General features: G+C 42.1%; 1 protein-coding gene across 1 annotated transcript; it reads right to left on the bottom strand.

Annotated features, from left to right (window-relative positions):
• Positions 1–218: 218 nt before the first annotated feature.
• Positions 219–18,232, bottom strand: LOC110505511. The gene is made up of 4 exons (XM_021584771.2): positions 17,990–18,232; positions 12,611–13,063; positions 1,565–3,805; positions 219–1,425 (listed from the first exon to the last, which is right to left on the bottom strand). The coding sequence occupies exons 1-4, from the start codon at positions 18,153–18,155 to the stop codon at positions 1,106–1,108; spliced, it is 3,180 nt and encodes a 1,059-aa protein (XP_021440446.2). The 5' UTR covers positions 18,156–18,232; the 3' UTR covers positions 219–1,105.
• Positions 18,233–19,614: the final 1,382 nt, after the last annotated feature.

Here is a 19,614-nt window from a genome sequence, read left to right as displayed (position 1 = left end):
TGCCTACCTCATGCCTTTTGCACACAATGTATATATAGACTCCCCTTTTTTTCTACTGTGTTATTGACTTGTTAATTGTTTACTCCATGTGTAACTCTGTGTTGTCTGTTCACACTGCTATGCCTTATCTTGGCCAGGTCGCAGTTGCAAATGAGAACTTGTTCTCAACTAGCCTACCTGGTTAAATAAAGGTGAAATAAAAAAAAAAAATAAACAAAACTTTCCTAAACCTTTTACCCCTGGCAGGTTTTGCCGCTGGCGCCCGCATTGCTTTCAATGTTGTTTTCCTTAACAATAATTACTTTGTACACATGTGCGTTTACCTTAGCATAATACAGGTTCTGTATTATCATTTTAACTAATTTCAACTGTAGCACAAGATTTGCATGTATGAAGCAATATGTATTCTGTCTATTCCTTTATATCTGCCGACATGCGAGGTACTAATTGCATAACCTTTATGGTGTTATACTCAATTGTGCTTATGTACATTCTTCCATTAGTTCTGTAAAAAACTGCTAATCACATCAGAGAAGTATAAGCTTGTGTTGTATCCTTCTGAAGATGCCCTCATGACCAGGCCTGTGTATTTATTTGGCCAGTTAAACATAGCTCTGCCCTGCCCCCTTGTGGCGCTATTCAGTTACTGGTGCATTTATACATGTCATGTTGTAAATGCAATTTATTATTCTTACAGCAGTGTAATGTTACTTCATTGTAATGTTGTTTTATTGTTAATTTCTGATATTCTACTGTAATTACTAATCGTTCATCTATATTCTTTACTTTCAGAAACAAACCATATTGAACGTAATTTGCCAACATCACTGGTACTGGAGTTGCTGACATCTTTGTTCATGAAGAGTGAGGCTAGCTTTTGTATTCTAACAACATATTCTTTGAACATACACTTCTTTACAGTTTTACTGGAGGGAAAAAATGAAAGAAAAGACAATGACAACTGTCATTTCATTACAAACATGCCTAGCCCATAATTCAATATTCACATAGCGGTTGAACAAAAACTGCATCCCCACCCCTAAAGTCATTGTATCATGGCAGGTCACCTTTCAATTCAGTCAGTCAGTAATTGCTGCAGATGTGCTCAATAGTGCTTGAGCGTATGGTACTCCCCAAAGCACGGCGCAACACACAGGGGTATGTCACAAGGTACACACATGTACTTTGTCAACTTCCTCTGCTTCCTCCTCCTGGTGCTGGAAAGGCAGACTTTGCAGTGCCTCCGTGTGCGGCTACCTTGTGCAGCAGTTTGAGGTACTTTTGAGGGAAAATGCCGGGCATTGAGGCGTAAAGGATTGTCTGCAGCAGGACGGCCCCCAGTGGGTGGACGCCGAGGGGTGTGGTGCTCCTCCAGCAGCTCTCTCATGAGGTTCTCTCTGTACTTTTGGTAGGTAATCACCTCACCTATGGGGGCGATAAAGAGGGAGAATGAAGGAGTGGGTAGGTGAGAGATATCGTCAATATAATTGCATAATAGAACAATGTGATTTGTATGTGAACTGTATGTAACATTTCAAAAAACCTTGTTCATTAATTATCTCACCTGATAGCTGGCGGTGAACTATGTGGCCATTGAGGACAGCAGTGTCGATCAGATGGAAAAATATCTTCTTATACCACTTGGTGGTTTTCCAGGCGCATGCCACAAAGCGGTTTATCATGTATGCCTTATTCACTGCCCCCATTTTGCGGTTATAGTCAAGCACACAGTCTGGTTTGATGTTTCTCTCTCCCGTCAGGTGGTCAACCTTCCCTGTGGGTGACATGGATGCTGTATGGACAGTGGAGAGGACATGGACGTCTCGTTTGTCATGCCACTTTACTGCCAGCTGTTGACCGTTCTCCTTGAACTCCACCTCCCCCCTCTGCATCTTCCTGCTTCCAAATGACGGCATCCCCTTCCTGTTTGATTGGACTGTGCCACAGGCCCCTGTGCTGTTGGAGAACAGATGCTGGAAGAGTGTTGGACTGCTGTACCAATTGTCCACATACAAAGTGTGGCCCCTCCCGAGATGAGGAGCCAGCATGGTCATCACCACAGACCCGGACACCCCAAGCCCCTCATAATGTTGGACGTCAGTGGTGGACCCTGTGTAAACTAGAATGTCCTGGACAAATCCTGTCTTCACATCGCACAAAAAAAAGAACTTGACCCCAAACCTGTGCCTTTTGGAGGGAATGTATTGACGGAATGCCAGCCTACCCTTCCATAACATCAAGTACTCGTCAATGCATAAGTCCTTGTATGGCATAAAGACCTGACTGAATGCTGATGTCAGGCTGGTAAGAACAGTTCTTATTTTGTGTAAGGGGTCATTTAGGTTGGCAGTAGCATTGTTGACGAAATGCAGGCATCGCAGCAGGACTAGGAAGCGATCTTGGGAAAAGAGAGTGGCAAAGAAGGGAGTTGCAAACATAGGATCCGTGCTCCAGTATTCCCTTAGAGAGTTCTTCTTCACTATTCCCATGAGAAGGACTGTCACTAGGAAGGTATACATTTCACTAATTGTGGTTGTCACCCATTTAGCGAGTTTCCCCCTCACTCCTGGCTCTCTTTTCTCCTGTAGCTCCAAAGCATAGCGATTAGTCTCCTCCACTATGTCTCCCACCAGCTTCTCTGTCAGAAACAGCTTGAAGCACTCTGCTGCAGAGGGAGTTGGCAAGGGGCTTTTTACTCCAGACTGGGACTCATCAAAGCCAACAGCAAGGCCAGGAGGGGTGAAATGGCTGGTGGCCTTCCAGCTACCACAGACCTCCAGTACTTCACCCACTGTTGGTCTGCCTCCATCACCACCAGCATCTTCAGAGGGACCTGGGACTTTGTCGATGCTCAAGGGGTCCTCAGATTCAGGGTTCTCAATGCCCATGAGGTTTGGCGGCAGCTCCTTACAGTCACTGTCAGAATCTGATTCCTCCGTTTCATACTCAGACTCATTGTCAGAATTGACAAAAATGTCCAGAATTTCCACATTTGTGAGTTGCTTGAGACTGACGCTTTTACCGCAGTCAACACAGCTAAATGGTTTCTCTCCCGTGTGACTCTTCATGTGCCTGGACAGAAATGTTGTTTCTTTGAAGGTCTTGCCACAAACAGGGCAGGTGCAGGGTTTGCTACCTTGACAGAGTCGGACATGGGTCTTCAGTTCACAAGTGGAGTTGTAGCGTTTTTTGCAAAACTGACATTCGCTGAGTCTCTTCTTGGCGAGAGTCAAATGATTCTGCAAGTCAGGTTTCAGAGCAAACTTTTTACCACAGTCATGGCAGCGGTGTTTTTTTTTAGACATGTTGCTAAGTTTGGAATAATGTTCCCCCATTGATAGGTTTGGATCCAATAGTGGGCTAGGATGCAATTGTGGGCTGCTGTCAAGTCCTACTGGGTCGCAGTTTTCGGCTGAGCTGTGGCTGGAGCCATTGTTTTGATAATCTGGAGGGTCACAGGGAATTTTGAAATCCTTTATGTGAGTCACGGTTACAAAAGGTGTGAGATCCACTGATTTAGTGTCACTCTCTCTATTCTCCACAGTCTGGGTTTGGGGAAGAGTCCAGCACTGAAGTGGATCCTCCTGATCACATTCACTTTTCACACAGGGCGGAGGGAATATGGAGTCTTCGGCATCAAAGAGCTGCTCTTTCTCCTGATTGGTCCCCAGTTCCTCCTGTTCCTCTTTAATCTGTGTGGGCCCTGGGTCCTCCTGCTGCAGACTGGGGATCCACTCCTGCTCACAGCGCTGCTGCTCAGAGGGAACCTCCTCTTCAGAAACAGCAAGAGAGAGCTGCAGGGAGTCTGGATGAGAGGAGGAGCAGAAGTTATCTATACTGAACAAAACAATTAAATGCAATATGCAACAACTTCTAATTTCTAAGAAATCAGTCAATTGAAATAAATAAATGAGGCCCTAATCTATGGATTTCACATGACTGGGAATAGAGATATGCATCTGTTGGTCACAGATACTCTATTTTTCAAAAGTAGGGGAGCGGATCAGAAAACCAGTCAGTATTTGGTGTGACCACCATTTGCCTCATGCAGCGGGAAACATCTCCTTTGCATACAGCTGGTCAGACTGTTTATTGTGGAATGTTGTCCCCCTCCTCTTCAATAGCTTGGCGAAGTTGCTGTATATTGGCAATGCGCTGTCGTACACACAATCAATTGTTTCTAGATAGAGCGTTTCACACTTGACCAAATCACCATCCTCAGCTAGTCAAAAGGGACCTTTATGGCTCCAATGTAGCATTTGAGTCTGAAGGGCATCATAAGGACGAACTATCCGGTGAATCGTCAGAGGAAGTTCTAAAATAATATTATGCAACATTTGTCAAAAGGAAAATTGTGACAATTCTGTCCAAACAAGAGAAAGTACTGGCACGTTTGTGCTACTTTTATCTATTCATGGTGAAAGTAAAACAATGACTTCTTAAAAGGACCTGCCCAGAGGAAGTTGTCGGCACTATTTCAACATAATTTCCTGTCCTGGAGAGAAGGATGAGTAGTTATACATATTCACAAATTGTGGTTGGGAATTTCCGCGCAGAGTTGATAAACATCAACAAAAGGGCCAGCATCCCGGAGTCGCCTCTTCACTGTTGACGTTGACACTGGTTGTTATGCGGGTACTATTTAATGAAGCGGCCCGTTGAGGACTTGAGGCATCGGTTTCTCAAACTAGACACTCAAATGTACTTGTCCTCTTGCTCAGTTGTGCACCGGGGCCTCCCACTCCTCTTTCTATTCTGGTTAGAGCCAGTTTGCGCTGTTCTGTGAAGGGAGTAGTACACAGCGTTGTACCAGATCTTCAGTTTCTTGGCAATTTCTCACATGGAATAGCCTTCATTTCTCAGAAAAATAATAGACTGACGAGTTTCAGAAGAAAGTTCTTTGTTTCTGGCCATTTTGAGCCTGTAATCGAACCCACAAATGCTGATGCTCCAGATACTCAACTAGTCTAAAGAAGGCCAGTTTTATTGCTTCTTTAAATCAGAACAACAGTTTTCAGCTGTGTTAACATAATTGCAAATGGGTTTTCTAATGATCATTTAGCCTTTTAAAAATGATCAACTTGGATTAGCTAATGCAACGTGCCATTGGAACACAGGACTGATGGTTGTTGATAATGGGCCTATGTACGACTATGTAGATATTCCATAAAAACATCTGCCGTTTCCAGCTACATTTACAACATTAACAATGTCTACACTGTATTTCTGATAAATTTGATGTTATTTTAATGGACACATTTTTTTTGTGCTTATCTTTCAAATACAAGGACATTTCTAAGTGACCCCAAACTTTTGAACGGTAGTGTATATATAGACCCAGTTAAAAGTTAGGACACGTACTCATTCAAGGGTTTTTCTTTATTTTTTAAAACTATTTTCTACATTGTAGAATAATAGTGAAGACATCAAAACTATGAAATAACATATGAAATCATGTAGTCACCAAAAAAGTGTTAATCAAAATATATTTTATGTTGGAGATTCTTCAAAAGTAGCCACATTAAGGCAAAGGCCTTGATGACAGCTTTGCACACTCTTGGCATTCTCAACCAGCTTCACATGGAATGTTTTTCCAACAGTCTTGAAGAAGTTCCCACATATGTTGAGCAGTTGTTGGCTGCTTTTCCTTCACTCTACAGTCCAACTCATCCCAAACCATCTCAATTGGGTTGAGATTAGTTGATTGTGGAGGCCAGGTCATCTGATGCAGCACTGCATCACTCTCCTTCTTGGTCAAATAGCCCTTACACAGCCTGGAGGTGTGTTTTGGGTCATTGTCATGTTGAAAAACAAATGATAGTCCCACTAAGCGCAAACCAGATTGGATGGCGTAACGCTGCAGAATGCTGTGGTAGCCATGCTGGTTAAGTGTGCCTTGAATTCTAAATAAATCACAGACAGTGTCACCAGCAAAGCGACATCATACCTCCTCCTCCATGCTTCACTGTGGGAACCCCACATGCGGAGATCATCCGTTCACCTACTCTGTCTTACAAAGACTGGCGGTTGGAGTCAAAAATCTCAAATTTGGACGCATCAGACCAAAGGACATATGTCCATCGATCTAATGTTCATTGCTGGTGTTTCTTGGCTCAAGATAGTCTATTTTTATTATTGGTGTCCTTTAGTAGTGGTTTCTTTGGAGAAATTCAACCATGAAGGCCTGATTCAAGTAGTCTCCTCTGAACAGTTGAGATGTTGAGATGTATCTGAAGCATTTATTTGGGCTGCAACTTCTGGGGCTGGTAACTAATGAATTTATCCTCTGCAGCAGAGGTAAATCTGGGTCTTCCTTTGATGTGGCAGTCCTCATGAGAGCCAGTTTCATCATAGCACGTGATGGTTTTTGTGACTGCAGTTGACTGACCTTCATTGACTGACCTTCATGTCTTAAAAGGTAATGATGGACTGTCGTTTCTCTTTGCTTATTTGAGCTGTTCTTGCCATAATATGGACTTGGGTCTTCTACCAAATAGGGCTACCCTCTGTATACCCCCCTACCTTGTTACAACCCAACTGATTGGCTCAAACGCATTAAGAAGGAAAGCAATTCCACAAATTATAAGGCACAGCTGTTAATTGAAATGCATTCCAGGTGACTACCTCATGAAGCTGGCTGAGATAATGCCAAGTGTGTGCAAAGCTGTCATCAAGGCATTGATGGGTGTTCTGTGAGCAAGGAGTTTTGAATATTTGTTTTATTTCCTGTGACTCTGAAGAATCTCGTACTTTGAAGAATCTCAAATATACAATATATTTTGATTTGTTTAACACTTTTGGTGACTACATGGTTCCATGCGTGTTATTTCATAGTTTTGATGTCTTCACTTATTCTACAATGTAAAAAATAGTAAAATAAAGAGAAACTCTTGAATGAGTAAGTGTGTCCAAACTTGACTGGTACTGTATATATAAAAATATCGATAACTATTGAAAGATAGCCGATATGCGTTTTTCTACAATGTAATGGAGACGGTGCAACCTTTGGTAGGTAGGCTGCTGGCAGGCTTCGGCACAGCAAATCCAAGTCAGCCTGTGCTCATGGTTCTCACAGGGGAAGTGATATGATAGGCTACAACGACTTTGCTCATGATTATGCATGCTGCAAATGACATGTAACTAAGTTCCTTGAAAGCTGTGGAACGTGTAGTGAAGCAAAACTTGAGAGGTCAAAACCATTCATCTTGGGGAGCAGGAGGAGCATATAACACAATCACATATTTATTTTTAATACAGACCAGCTACAAAATAATTGAAAATTGACTATTTATCCAATCGATTATGATCATTTTGGAGGTGCAAAAACATGTCCTGCTGAAAAGAAGGTAGACAACATCCGCTCATCATTCACTCAGCCTATTGACTCCACTGGTCCCACTCACACAGAACTACACTATGCCTTGACCTCTTTCTCACCTCCCTCTCCAAATAAAATCCTGCAAGTAGTGAGGTCTGGCCGCCCGACAACCTGCCCACTTGACCCTGACACCCCATCTCTGGAGACCTTCTCCCATATCATCCTAACCAACTTGCCCTCTAAATACACCTCTGCTGTCTTCAACCAAGATCTCAGCGATCACTGCCTCATTGCCTGCATCCGTAATGGGTCAGCGGTCAAACGACCTCCACGCATCACTGTCAAACGCTCCCTGAAACACTTCAGCGAGCAGGCCTTTCTAATCGACCTGGCCGGGGTATCCTGGAAGGATATTGATCTCATCCCGTCAGTAGAGGATGCCTGGGTATTTTAAAAAAATGCCTTCCTAACCATCTTAAATAAGCATGCACCATTCAAGAAATGTAGAACCAGGAACAGATATAGCCCTTGGTTCTCCCCAGACCTGACTGCCCTTAACCAACACAAAAACATCCTATGGCGTTCTGCATTAGCATCGAACAGCCCCCGTGATATGCAGCTGTTCAGGGAAGCTAGAAACCATTATACACAGGCAGTTAGTTTCAAGCAGAAATTTACTTCCTGCAACACTAACTCAAAAAAGTTCTGGGACACTGTAAAGTCCATGGAGAATAAGAACACCTCCTCCCAGCTGCCCACTGCACTGAAGATAGGAAACACTGTCACCACTGATAAATCCACCAAAATTGAGAATTTCAATAAGCATTTTTCTACGGCTGGCCATGCTTTCCACCAGGCTACTCCTACCCCGGTCAACACCACTGCACCCCCCACAGCAACTCGCCCAAGCCTTCCCCATTTCTCCTTCTCCCAAATCCAGTCAGCTGATGTTCTGAAAGAGCTGAAAAATCTGGACCCCTACAAATCAGCCGGACTAGACAATCTGGACCCTTTCTTTCTAAAATAATCTGCCGAAATTGTTGCCACCCCTATTACTAGCCTGTTCAACCCCTCTTTCGTGTCGTCTGAGATTCCCAAAGATTGGAAAGCAGCTGAGGTCATCCCCCTCTTCAAAGGGGGGGACACTCTTGACCCAAACTGCTACAGGCCTATATCTATCCTACCTTGCCTTCCTAAGGTCTTTGAAAGCCAAGTCAACAAACAGATTACCGACCATTTCGAATCTCACCATACCTTCTCTGCTATGTAATCTGGTTTCAGAGCTGGTCATGGGTGCACCTCAGCCACGCTCAAGGTCCTAAACGATATCTTAACCACCATCGATAAGAAACATTACTGTGCAGCCGTATTCATTGATCTGGCCAAGGCTTTCGACTCTGTCAATCACCACATCCTCATTGGCAGACTCGACAGCCTTGGTTTCTCAAATGATTGCCTCGCCTGGTTCACCAACTACTTCTCTGATAGAGTTCAGTGTGTCAAATCGGAGGGTCTGCTGTTCGGACCTCTGGCAGTCTCTATGGGGGTGCCACAGGGTTCAATTCTTGGACCGACTCTCTTCTCTGTATACATCAATGATGTCGCTCTTGCTGCTGGTGAGTCTCTGATCCACCTCTACCCAGACGACACCATTCTGTATACTTCTGGCCCTTCTTTGGACACTGTGTTAACAACCCTCCAGGCAAGCTTCAATGCCATACAACTCTCCTTCCATGGCCTCCAATTGCTCTTAAATACAAGTCAAACTAAATGCATGCTCTTCAACCGATCGCTGCCTGCACCTGCCCGCCTGTCCAACATCACTACTCTGGACGACTCTGACTTAGAATACATGGACAACTACAAATACCCAGGTGTCTGGTTAGACTGTAAACTCTCCTTCCAGACACACATCAAACATCTCCAATCCAAAGTTAAATCTAGAATTGGCTTCCTATTTCGCAACAAAGCATCCTTCATTCATGCTGCCAAACATACCCTTGTAAAACTGACCATCCTACCAATCCTCGACTTCAGCGATGTCATTTACAAAATAGCCTCCAATACCCTACTCAACAAATTGGATGCAGTCTATCACAGTGCAATCTGTTTTGTCACCAAAGCCCCATATACTACCCACCATTGCAACCTGTACACTCTCGTTGGCTGGCCCTCGCTTCATACTCGTCGCCAAACCCACTGGCTCCATGTCATCTACAAGACCCTGCTAGGTAGAGTCCCCCCTTACCTCAGCTCGCTGGTCACCATAGCATCACCCACCTGTAGCACGCGCTCCAGCAGGTATATCTCTCTGGTCACCCCCAAAACCAATTATTTCTTTGGCCGTCTCTCCTTCCAGTTCTCTGCTGCCAATGACTGGAACAAACTACAAAAATCTCTGAAACTGGAAACACTTATCTCCCTCACTAGCTTTAAGCACCAACTGTCAGAGCAGCTCACAGATTACTGCACCTGTACATAGCCCACCTATAATTTAGCCCAACAACTACCTATTTCCCTACTGTATTTATTTATTTTGCTCCTTTGCACATTCTTCCACTGCAAATCTACCATTCCAGTGTTTTACTTGCTATATTGTATTTACTTTGCCACCATGGCCTTTTTTTTGCCTACCTCCCTTATCTCCCCTCATTTGCTCACATCGTATATAAACTTGTTTTACTGTATTATTGACTGTGTGTTTGTTTTACTCCATGTGTAACTCTGTGTCGTTGTATGTGTCGAACTGCTTTGCTTTATCTTGGCCAGGTCGCAATTGTGAATGAGAACTTGTTCTCAACTTGCCTACCTCGTTAAATAAAGGTGAAATAAAATAAAAATAAATACAAATTCCTCAATTCCCTCATTCCTGACCACTGGCTGCGTCCCCTCGGAGTTCAAATCACCTGAGCCGCTTCCCTCAAGAAACCAAAACTTGACTCATCTGATGTCAAAAACTAGAGACCTGTATCCCTCCTTTCTTTTCCAAAACACTTGAGCGTGATGTCTCTGATCAACTCTAGTTCTCTTTCATAACGATCTTCTTGACCATAACCAGTCAGACTTCAAGACGGGTCACTCAACCGAGACCGTTCTCCTCTGTGTCAGAGGCTCTCTGCACTGCCAAAGCTGACTCTCTTTCCTCTGTTCTCAACCTCCTAGATCTATCCACTGCCTTCGACACTGAACTGTGATCAGATCCTCCTCTCCACACTGGGCGTCTCAGGCTCTCCACCCTCTCTCTATACACCAAGTCACTCAGCTCCCTCATATCCTCACATGGTCTCTCCTATCATTGCTATGCGGATGACACTCAACTACTTTTCTCCTTCCCCCTTCTGACACCCAGGTGGTGACACGCATCTCTGCATGCCTGGCAGATATCTCAGCTTGGATGTTGACTCCCCCCTTACTTACTATACCTGTGATATGTGGTTGTCCCACCTAGCCATCTTAAGACACATGCTATAACTGTAAGTCACTCTGGATAAGAGCGTCTGCTAAATGACTAAAATTGAAATAAAACCCAGCCCTGAAACGAAATGTAGGCTGACATTTTTTACATCATATCATAGGAAAAGACACTGCATTCACATGGATTTGCAAAGTGGGTAGTTCTGATGCGACTTTAAACCCTAGTACAGTGCCTTCAGAAAGTATTCATACCCCTGGACTTATTCCACATTTTGTTGTGTTACAGCCGGAATTGAACATTTAATTCAATGTATTTATTTTCTTCACCCCTCTACACACACACACAATACCCCATAATGACAAAGTGAAAACAAGTTGACATTTTTGCAAATGAGATACAGAAATATCTCATTTAATAAGTATTCACGACAATCAGAGTCAATATATGTTAGAATCACCTTTGGCAGTGATTACAGCGGTGAGTCTTTCTGAGTAAGTCTCAAAGTTTTGCACACCTGGATTGCCCATTATTCTTCTAAAAAATTCTTCAAGCTCTGTCAAATTGATTGGTGATCACTGATATACAACCATTTTCAGGTCTTGCCATAGATTTTCAAGACGATTTAAGTCAAAACTAGGCCACTCAGGAACATTCAACGTCATCTTGGTAAGCAACTCCAGTGTATATTTGACATTGTGTTTTAGGTTATTGTCCTGCTGAAAGGTGAATTTGTCCCCAAGTGTCTGTTGGAAAGCAGACTGAACCAGGTTTTCCTCTAGGATTTTGCTAGGGAATAGCTCCCTAGTCCTTGCCGATGACAAGCATACCCATAACATGATGCAGCCACCATCATGCTTGAAAATATGAAGAGTGGTACTCAGTGATGTGTTTTCCCTAAACTTAACACTTTATTTAGGACAAAGGTCATTTCTTTGCTCCATTTTTTGCAGTTTTACTTTAGTGCCTTATTGCAAACAGGATCCACATTTTGGAATATTTTTTATTCTGTACAGGCTTCCTTCTTTTCGCTCTTATTTAGGCTAGTATTGTATAGTACCTAAAATGTTGTTGATACATCCTCAGTTCTATCACAGCCATTCAACTCTAACTGTTTAAAGTCACCATTGGCCTCATGGCGAAATACCTGAGCGGTTTCCTTCCTCTATGGCAACTTAGTTAGGAAGGACACCTGTATCTTTGCAGTGACTGGGTGTATTAATACAACATCCAAAATGTAATTAATAACTTCACCATGCTCAAAGGGATATTCAATGTCTGTGTGTTTTTTGTTTTTACCCATTTACCAATAGGTGTCCTTTGCGAGGCATTGGAAAACTTTCTTGGCCATTGTAGTGGAATCAGTGTCTGAAATTCACTGCTCAACTGAGGGATCTTACAGGTAATTAATTGTATGTGTGTGGTACAGAGATGAGGTAGTGGATCAAAAATCATGTTAAAAAATATTATTGCACAAAGAGAGTCCATGCAACTTATGTGACTTGTTCAGTGTGGGATTGGTTTTACTCCTGAACTTATTTAGGCTTGCCATAAGAAAGGGGTTGAATACTTATTGAAGGCCTGTGACAATCTCAATGTAATCCATTTATAATTCAGGCTGTAACACAACAACATGGAAAAAGTGGTGTGAATACTTTATGAAGGCACTGTATATCATACATTGACTCAAACTATGACTTATTGACTTAAATCGTTGCATAACATCATGGGTAAGCTTTGGCGATCGTCTTTCAGATTGAAAAAGTGGATTTCTACTGGTGTGGGTGTTGAACATTTTTGAAATGGTGATCACTGAAAGCCTAAACGGTTTTATCAATTGAGTAGAACTGTAGTAGATATTAGTAGGTATATATACGTACCTATTCTACATAGTTTTATCTCCGGTGTGATTCGCAGCAGTCTCCGTAGACGATCATTCTCCTCCAGGTACTCCGCTATCATTTTCTCAAATGCCCTGAAAATCTCCACAGCAGCAGATGCCCTTAAACGCTCATTTAAAAACACACGAAACGACTCTAGTTTAGACATTTTCAGTCGACTGAGAGTTGGGTATTCAGCTAGTTTGGCTTTGTGAAGTGGGTCCTCCTCATCAAGTTCACTTTTCACATAAGGAGGAGTGAATATGGAATCTTTCGTATCAAAGAGCCCTTGAAGCTGCTCTTTCTCCTGACTGGTCCTGAGTTCCTCCTGTTCCTCTTTAATCTGCGTGGGCTCTGGATCCTGCTGCCCCTGACTGGGACTCCACTCCTGCTCACAGTGCTGCTGCTCAGAGGGAACCTCCTCTTCAGAGACGGAAAGAGAGAGCTGCAAGTCTGGAGGGAAGGAGAGGGTGAGAAGAGGTTTAAGCTATATACCACAGAATTAAATAGAACAATTATACATGTGAATTATAGCTCTCTATGATCTACATAAGTGGCCTCGAACAAATCACAAATTGGACAAATCACTCGCTCAACCTCATTTAGATCTACGATTGAATAATATGGCGATTGAGCAACTTGAGGAGACTAAACTCCTGGGTGTAACCCTAGATAGCAAGCTGTCATGCTCAAAACTAAATGGTTGCGAAAATGGGAAGAGGTCTGTCCATGATAGTGCGCTGCTCTGCCTTCTTGACATCTCAGTCTAGCAGACAGGTCCTACAGGCCCTAGATTTGTCGCACCTGGACTACCGCCCAGCTGTGTGGTCATGTGCGGCAAAGAGGGACATACAGTACCAGTCAAAAGTTTGGACACACCCACTCATTCAATTATTTTTCTTTATGTTTACTATTTTCTACACTATGAAATAACACATATGGAATCAAGCAGTAACCAAAAGTGTTAAACAAATAAGTAAAAAAATAAAATAAAATAAATGATTTGTTTTTAAATATATATATGAGATTCTTCAAAGTAGCCACACTTTGCCTTGACAGCTGTGCACACTCTTGGCATTCTCTCAACCAGTTTCATGACAGTCTTGAAGGAGTTCCCACATATGCTAAGCACTTCTTGGCTGCTTTTCCTTCACTCAGCGATAAAACTCATCCCAAACCATCTCAATTGGGTTGAGGTCGGGTGATTGTGGAGGCCAGGTCATCATCACTCTCCTTCTTGGCCCTTACACAGCCTGGATGTGTGTGGGGTCATTGTCATGTTGAAAAACAAATGATAGTCCCACTAAGCGCAAACCAGATAAGATGGCATATCACTGCAGAATGCTGTGGCAGCCATGCTGGTTAAGTGTGCCTTGAATTCTAAATAAATCCCAGATAGTGTCACCAGCAACGCACCCCTACACCATCACACCTCCTCCATGCTTCACAGTGGGAACCACAAATGGAGCTCAACCGTTCACCTACTCTACGTCTAACAAAGACACAGTGGTCGGAACCAAAAATCTTAAATTTGGACTCATCAGACCAAAGGTCAGATTTTCACCGGTCTAATGTCCATTACTCGTGTTTCTTGGCCCAAGCAAGTCTCTCCTTTCTAGTGGTGTCCTTTAGTAGTGGTTTCTTTGCAGCAATTCAACCATGAAGGCCTGATTCGCGTTGTCTCCTCTGAACAGTTGATGTTGCGATGTGTTTGTTACTTGAACTCAAAGCATTTATTTGGGCTGCAATTTCTGAGGCTATTAACTCAAATGAACTTATCCTCTGCAGCAGCGGTAATTCTGGGTCTTCCTTTCCTGTGGCGGTCCTCATGAGAGCCAGTTTCATCAAAGTGCTTGATGGTTTTTGTGCGACTGCACTTGAAGAAACTTTAAAAGTTCTTGAAATTTTGCAAATTGACTGACCTTCATGTCTTGAAGTAATGATGGACTGTCGTTTCTCTTTGCTTATTTGAGCTGTTCTTGCCATAATATGGACTTGGGACTTTTACCAAATAGGGCTATCTTATGTATATCAACCCTACCTTGTCACAACACAACTGATTGTCTCAAACGCATTAAGAAGGAAAGAAATGCTACTATTTAACTTTTAACAAGGCACACCTGTTAATTGAAATGCATTCCAGGTGACTACCTCATGAAGCTGGTTGAGAGAATGCCAAAAGCGTGCAAAGCTGTCATCAAAACAAAGGGTGGCTACTTTGAAGAAGCTCAAATATAAAATATATTTTTTGGGTTACTACATGATTCCATGTGTTCTCATAGTTTTGATGTTTTCACTATTGTTCTACAATGTAGAAAATAGTGAAAATAAAGAAAAACTCTGGAATGAGTAGGTGTGTCCAAACTTTTGACTGGTACTGTATGTATGACCGCTAGTGCCGGGCAATGAAGTTATCTACATCAACCCTTTACAGACAGAACGCAGCTATAGTAACATGTCGATTACGGCAATGTATAACTTTTCAGACAATTTTTTTAAAAAGTGCTGCATCAGACAGTGGAATTCTGCTCCAGCGTAAAATGATCTGTATTTTATCTGTCCCTGACATCAAACATCGCTGATTGATGTGCTGCTGTGTTCTTTTTTTATGCAGCTTTTTATGGTATGGTAGCTAGGTGTGTTTTATTTCTACCAAATGTCTTGGTAAGTCACAGTATTTAATGCTCAGCAGCTGGAGATTATTTGATTGACAGTTCTGTTGCCTAGTGATGGATTTTAGTCCCGCTTCAGAAGGTTGTATTCCTTTACAGAAAAGTAAAACGTCCATATCACCAGAGAAGGTTGTGTGTTTATTTTTTCACATTGTGTAGCCTACCCTAACAGACAGAAAAGCAAACATCATGCATGTCTGAAAAGCATAATCGATACAGGTCCTGTAGCCTAAAGTAATTTCATATGAGGCAAAAATGAAGAGTAGGTTACCCTGTGATTAGGGTAGGATTTCTACAGCCAACAGACACACACTTGCATCATTAGTGAAGAGACAATGCAGAAAGAGCAAGCAGTCCGGCATGAGGGAGAGAGAGGCAAAAACATGTTTATATGTTTTGGTAATCGGCATCTGGCAAAGCCTTGCAAATTCACCAAGTAGCCTAAAGTTCTCCTCTTCCTCTCTGGTTTTATTTGAATTACACAACTTCCCCAGGCCTTTACAGCCTATCGGCTATAACACACAAAAAATATATGTTTTGTGTTAAATTAACTGTGATTTAAAATTAAGTGGGGGGAAAAACAAAAAATATTTTTGGTAAGGGATTATTATTTTTTTCGGTTACGGATTTTTTTGTATTTTTATGGGAGACCAGGTTTCATTTTACGCGTTACAAAAGCACACTGTTTTACAATCGAGATATCTGATATGGCTTTGAAATAGGGAGCGTGCGGAATGCGCATAGGCTATCAAGACTGCAGTACCCCTCATTGCAAAGTTTTTGTTCAGCCATTACATTTACTGTTAATAAATGGCTATTAGCAGTAGGTGTTATAAGCTATTTAGGAGATAGCAATCTAGCCCTATTTTGACAGTAAAATAACAAAAATAGCCTAATTGTCACGCTAAAATTCATGACAATCACTTGTATAACTTATTTATTGAATATCTCAGTAGTGTTTTACACATCTTAATAATGCATGGTGAATGGCATTCGAATGACGTTCTAAACTGATTACACCTATTTCTTCTATAGCGTGACACTGACAATTTTTTGGGGGGTGCGACCAAATAATGGGCTTGTGCCATCAACTGAGGGGAAAATTGTAATCTACAGCTCTGCACTGACAATCAGTTTGGGGGTGGGGTTGTGAAAAAAAGACAGCTTGCTGTGCTATGGTCAGCTAATACAGGACTAGTAAAGGCTAGTGACTTTTGGGAAGAAAAAAATAAATAATCCGATTTTTCAGGGGGTGCTGCAAGACCCCTACTTCCCACAGCTATGTTGACAATATGCTACAACATCTTTCAACCAACCATACTTGGGGATACTTTCATTCATTCTCAATTTGGAATGCACTGGTGTCTTAACTTTCCTGTTTCCAGTTGCAGGTGTAACTCTGATAACCAGAGAATATTCAGAAAAATATAAAAGCCCAGTTTTGCACCGAGGGTGATGTTCCCCTTGCCATTTTAGCTGCCCGACATCTCGCAATACCCCAAATCTTTGCTGGAACTAGTAATTTCTAAGCTACATGTAGACCAAGATGTACACATATGCAAAACGACTTTTCTCGCTTGATGAAAAGGGTGGATTTCATACTTTTCTGAACATTCCCTGGCTATCGGAGTTACACCTGCAACTGGAAACACACATTTATAAGACATCAGTGCCTTCCAAGTTGAGAATTAATGAAGTATCTCAAAGTAAAGTTAGGTTAATTTACCACACCACCCAAGCTGCAATGCATATGCAAGTAAAAATAAATGTTTATTGGTCACACACATATTTAGCAGATGTTATTGGCTGCCGAGTGGCGCAGCGGTCTAAGGCACTGCATCTCAGTGCTTGAGGCGTCACTACAGACACCCTGGTTCGTATCCAGGCTGTATCACAACTGGCTGTGATTGGGAGTCCCATAGGGTGCCGTACAATTGGCCCAGCGTCCTCCGAGTTTGGCTGGTGTAGGCAGTCATTGTAAATAAGAATTTGTTCTTTATTGACCTAGTTAAATAAAAGGTTAATTAAAAATAAATACATTTAAGTAAAGGGGTGTGTTCCGTTCAATTCATTGTTTGCTACGTTTTGTGATGGTTTGTACTGAGCACCATTCTTTAACAACCTTTGAGGTATGTTTGCTCCCATAGGGCGGCAAGGTGTGGCCTGATCAATATGGGTGTGATCATTTCAAATGGCAAAACTCGTGCAACACACCATACACAATCGCCCTCAGGGCCACAATAATCACAGTTCATCAACTCGGGTGTCATTACGCCGATTCTGTTGCAGGACGTTTCATAAACGGAAGCAAAGGTAACGAAACTGGGCGGGACCTACCTGAATTTGTCCAATTGAAACTTTCGTTTTCGTTGGGTTTTGCAACTGTTTGGACTAAATATTACGCCCAAATACCGTATTGTTTCAGTTGAATTCAACGTTGAACAATGTTCTGTCGTAATGAAAGCACCCCAGATTCAATTGCATATCGACCATTGCAGATCTAGTTATGATTTAAGCAACCTTTAAACATGCCTGAATGCAACTGTACATTATTTAAAATCAGCTTTTCGTGACAAAACAATGTATGGTAAAAGTTACAGTAGATAACGTCTTTAAAAATTGATATAGTGGTGATCACCGTTTGCCAAAACAGTTTTATCAATTGAGTAGAATTATAGCTAGCCAGTAGCTCTACCGTTATACTAACCTATTCTATATAGTTTTATCTCCGGTGTGATCCGCAGCAGTCTCCGTAGACGATCATTCTCCTCCTGGTACTCCACTACCGTTTTCTCGGCTGCCCCGAAAATCTCCACTGCAGCCACCGTTAAACGCTCATTTAAAAATACACGAAAAGACTTTAGTTTAGACATGTTTCTGTAGACTGAGAGTTAGGTATTTTTCAACGAGTGTGGCTTAATCCACGAGGAAAGTGGCCATCAGCGTCTCGTCAGCAACACTAAACAAGTACTTCCGGGTCTAAATAAAAGTCTAAATAAAAATATTTGTCTAAACATTAACAGTGATTAATGTAAATAACAATTGCATTACTTTTTAGATTTAAAACATGTTTTAATGTCAAATAAATGCCCCAAATGTAAAACACTGAATTGCATATTGGCTTATAGAGCAGAAATTATTCTAGGTGGCGCAGTAAACGTATTGTAGGCAATATTCAGCAGGCTTTGTAGAATGTATATGGTGTCATTTCATGGGGCACTGAATAATACGGAGTCTACTGGATTAATAAGGAGTGTTGCTGTTCTTTGAGTCCACCCATTCCATTGGCCACAATGTGAATCACTGTATGTGGAATACATTTCGGCTTACTCATAAAGCAAAAAATATTCTCAGACACCCAAGATATTGGGAATGAATACTACCACTTAGAGACAGAAAGTTGTGTTAGAGATTAATCAGCTGAGGAAATAGCAATCTCTATGAAAACTGAATCAAATGAGCAGCATCGAAATAAGCGAGGATACACAGAAATGTGTTTTGTCAGATGAGGCAAATTTTGGAGGGTTCAGGCATACCACTCCAAATAATTGTGTGCTTACATTGACTCGTGATGAATGGGAGAAGGACCATTTGCAGAGAAGTGGTAGGTATTTCAAAAAGTTCTTATGGTTAGGCCTAATTGCAGGAAACATTAAAGTGTCCAATTTACTGGAGGTTTTCAGCATTACACAAGTCAAACCTCCATGTACACATTTCTGTTGCCAAGAAAATAGGGAAGGTGTTGGCACGAGTACAGACGGGGTTATGCAAGAACATGTATATCAGATTCATTGAGAATAATGGTGAACGCCATGAAAGAATGCTATAATTGTCAAAAGAAGATCAATCTGCAATGATGTGATGAAGTGGTGTAACTTGCATATATGTACTATGGTTCTCAGATTATTTGGTGTATTTCAGGAGCTAATATCCTGAACCCTGATCTTGCATATAAGGACATCCAGGACATACCAGGCTGTGTCTGAGGAAGGCCCGAAAAATGTCCAAAGATTCCAGCCACCCCAGCCGTGAACTGTTCTCCTGCAGGTGGTACCGGAGCATTGGGTCTCGGACCAACAGGCTCGAGGACTTCTTCTATCCCCAAGCTCTGAGACTTTTGAACAACCAAAGACTCCAGGCACTGAGACATTTAAACAGCTAGGCAATGGATGCCCACCCTAACCCATGGTCCATCTGCACTGACTATCTGCAATTACTAAAAGTATATAGCTTACTTTCTCGTGTTATTCTTATTTCTTGTGGGTTTAAAAATAACACATCTACTTTATACATTTTGATATTGAATACTGCATTGTTGGGAAGTAAGCATTT

Source organism: Oncorhynchus mykiss, chromosome 25 (assembly GCF_013265735.2).
Source record: "Oncorhynchus mykiss isolate Arlee chromosome 25, USDA_OmykA_1.1, whole genome shotgun sequence".
In the NCBI taxonomy this organism is placed as follows: domain Eukaryota; kingdom Metazoa; phylum Chordata; class Actinopteri; order Salmoniformes; family Salmonidae; genus Oncorhynchus; species Oncorhynchus mykiss.
This window is presented reverse-complemented; position numbering and strand designations above follow the sequence as displayed.

What these genes read in the sequence shown, in the direction of transcription:
- LOC110505511 (XM_021584771.2), bottom strand. Translation starts at nt 18,155, where the DNA reads ATGTCTAAACTAAAGTCTTTTCGTGTATTTTTAAATGAGCGTTTAACG. An exon ending in GATAAAACTATATAGAATAG is followed by an intron (nt 13,064 to 17,989) that starts GTTAGTATAACG and finishes CCTTCCCTCCAG; the next exon opens with ACTTGCAGCTCTCTCTTTCC. An exon ending in GATAAAACTATGTAGAATAG is followed by an intron (nt 3,806 to 12,610) that starts GTACGTATATAT and finishes CCTCTCATCCAG; the next exon opens with ACTCCCTGCAGCTCTCTCTT.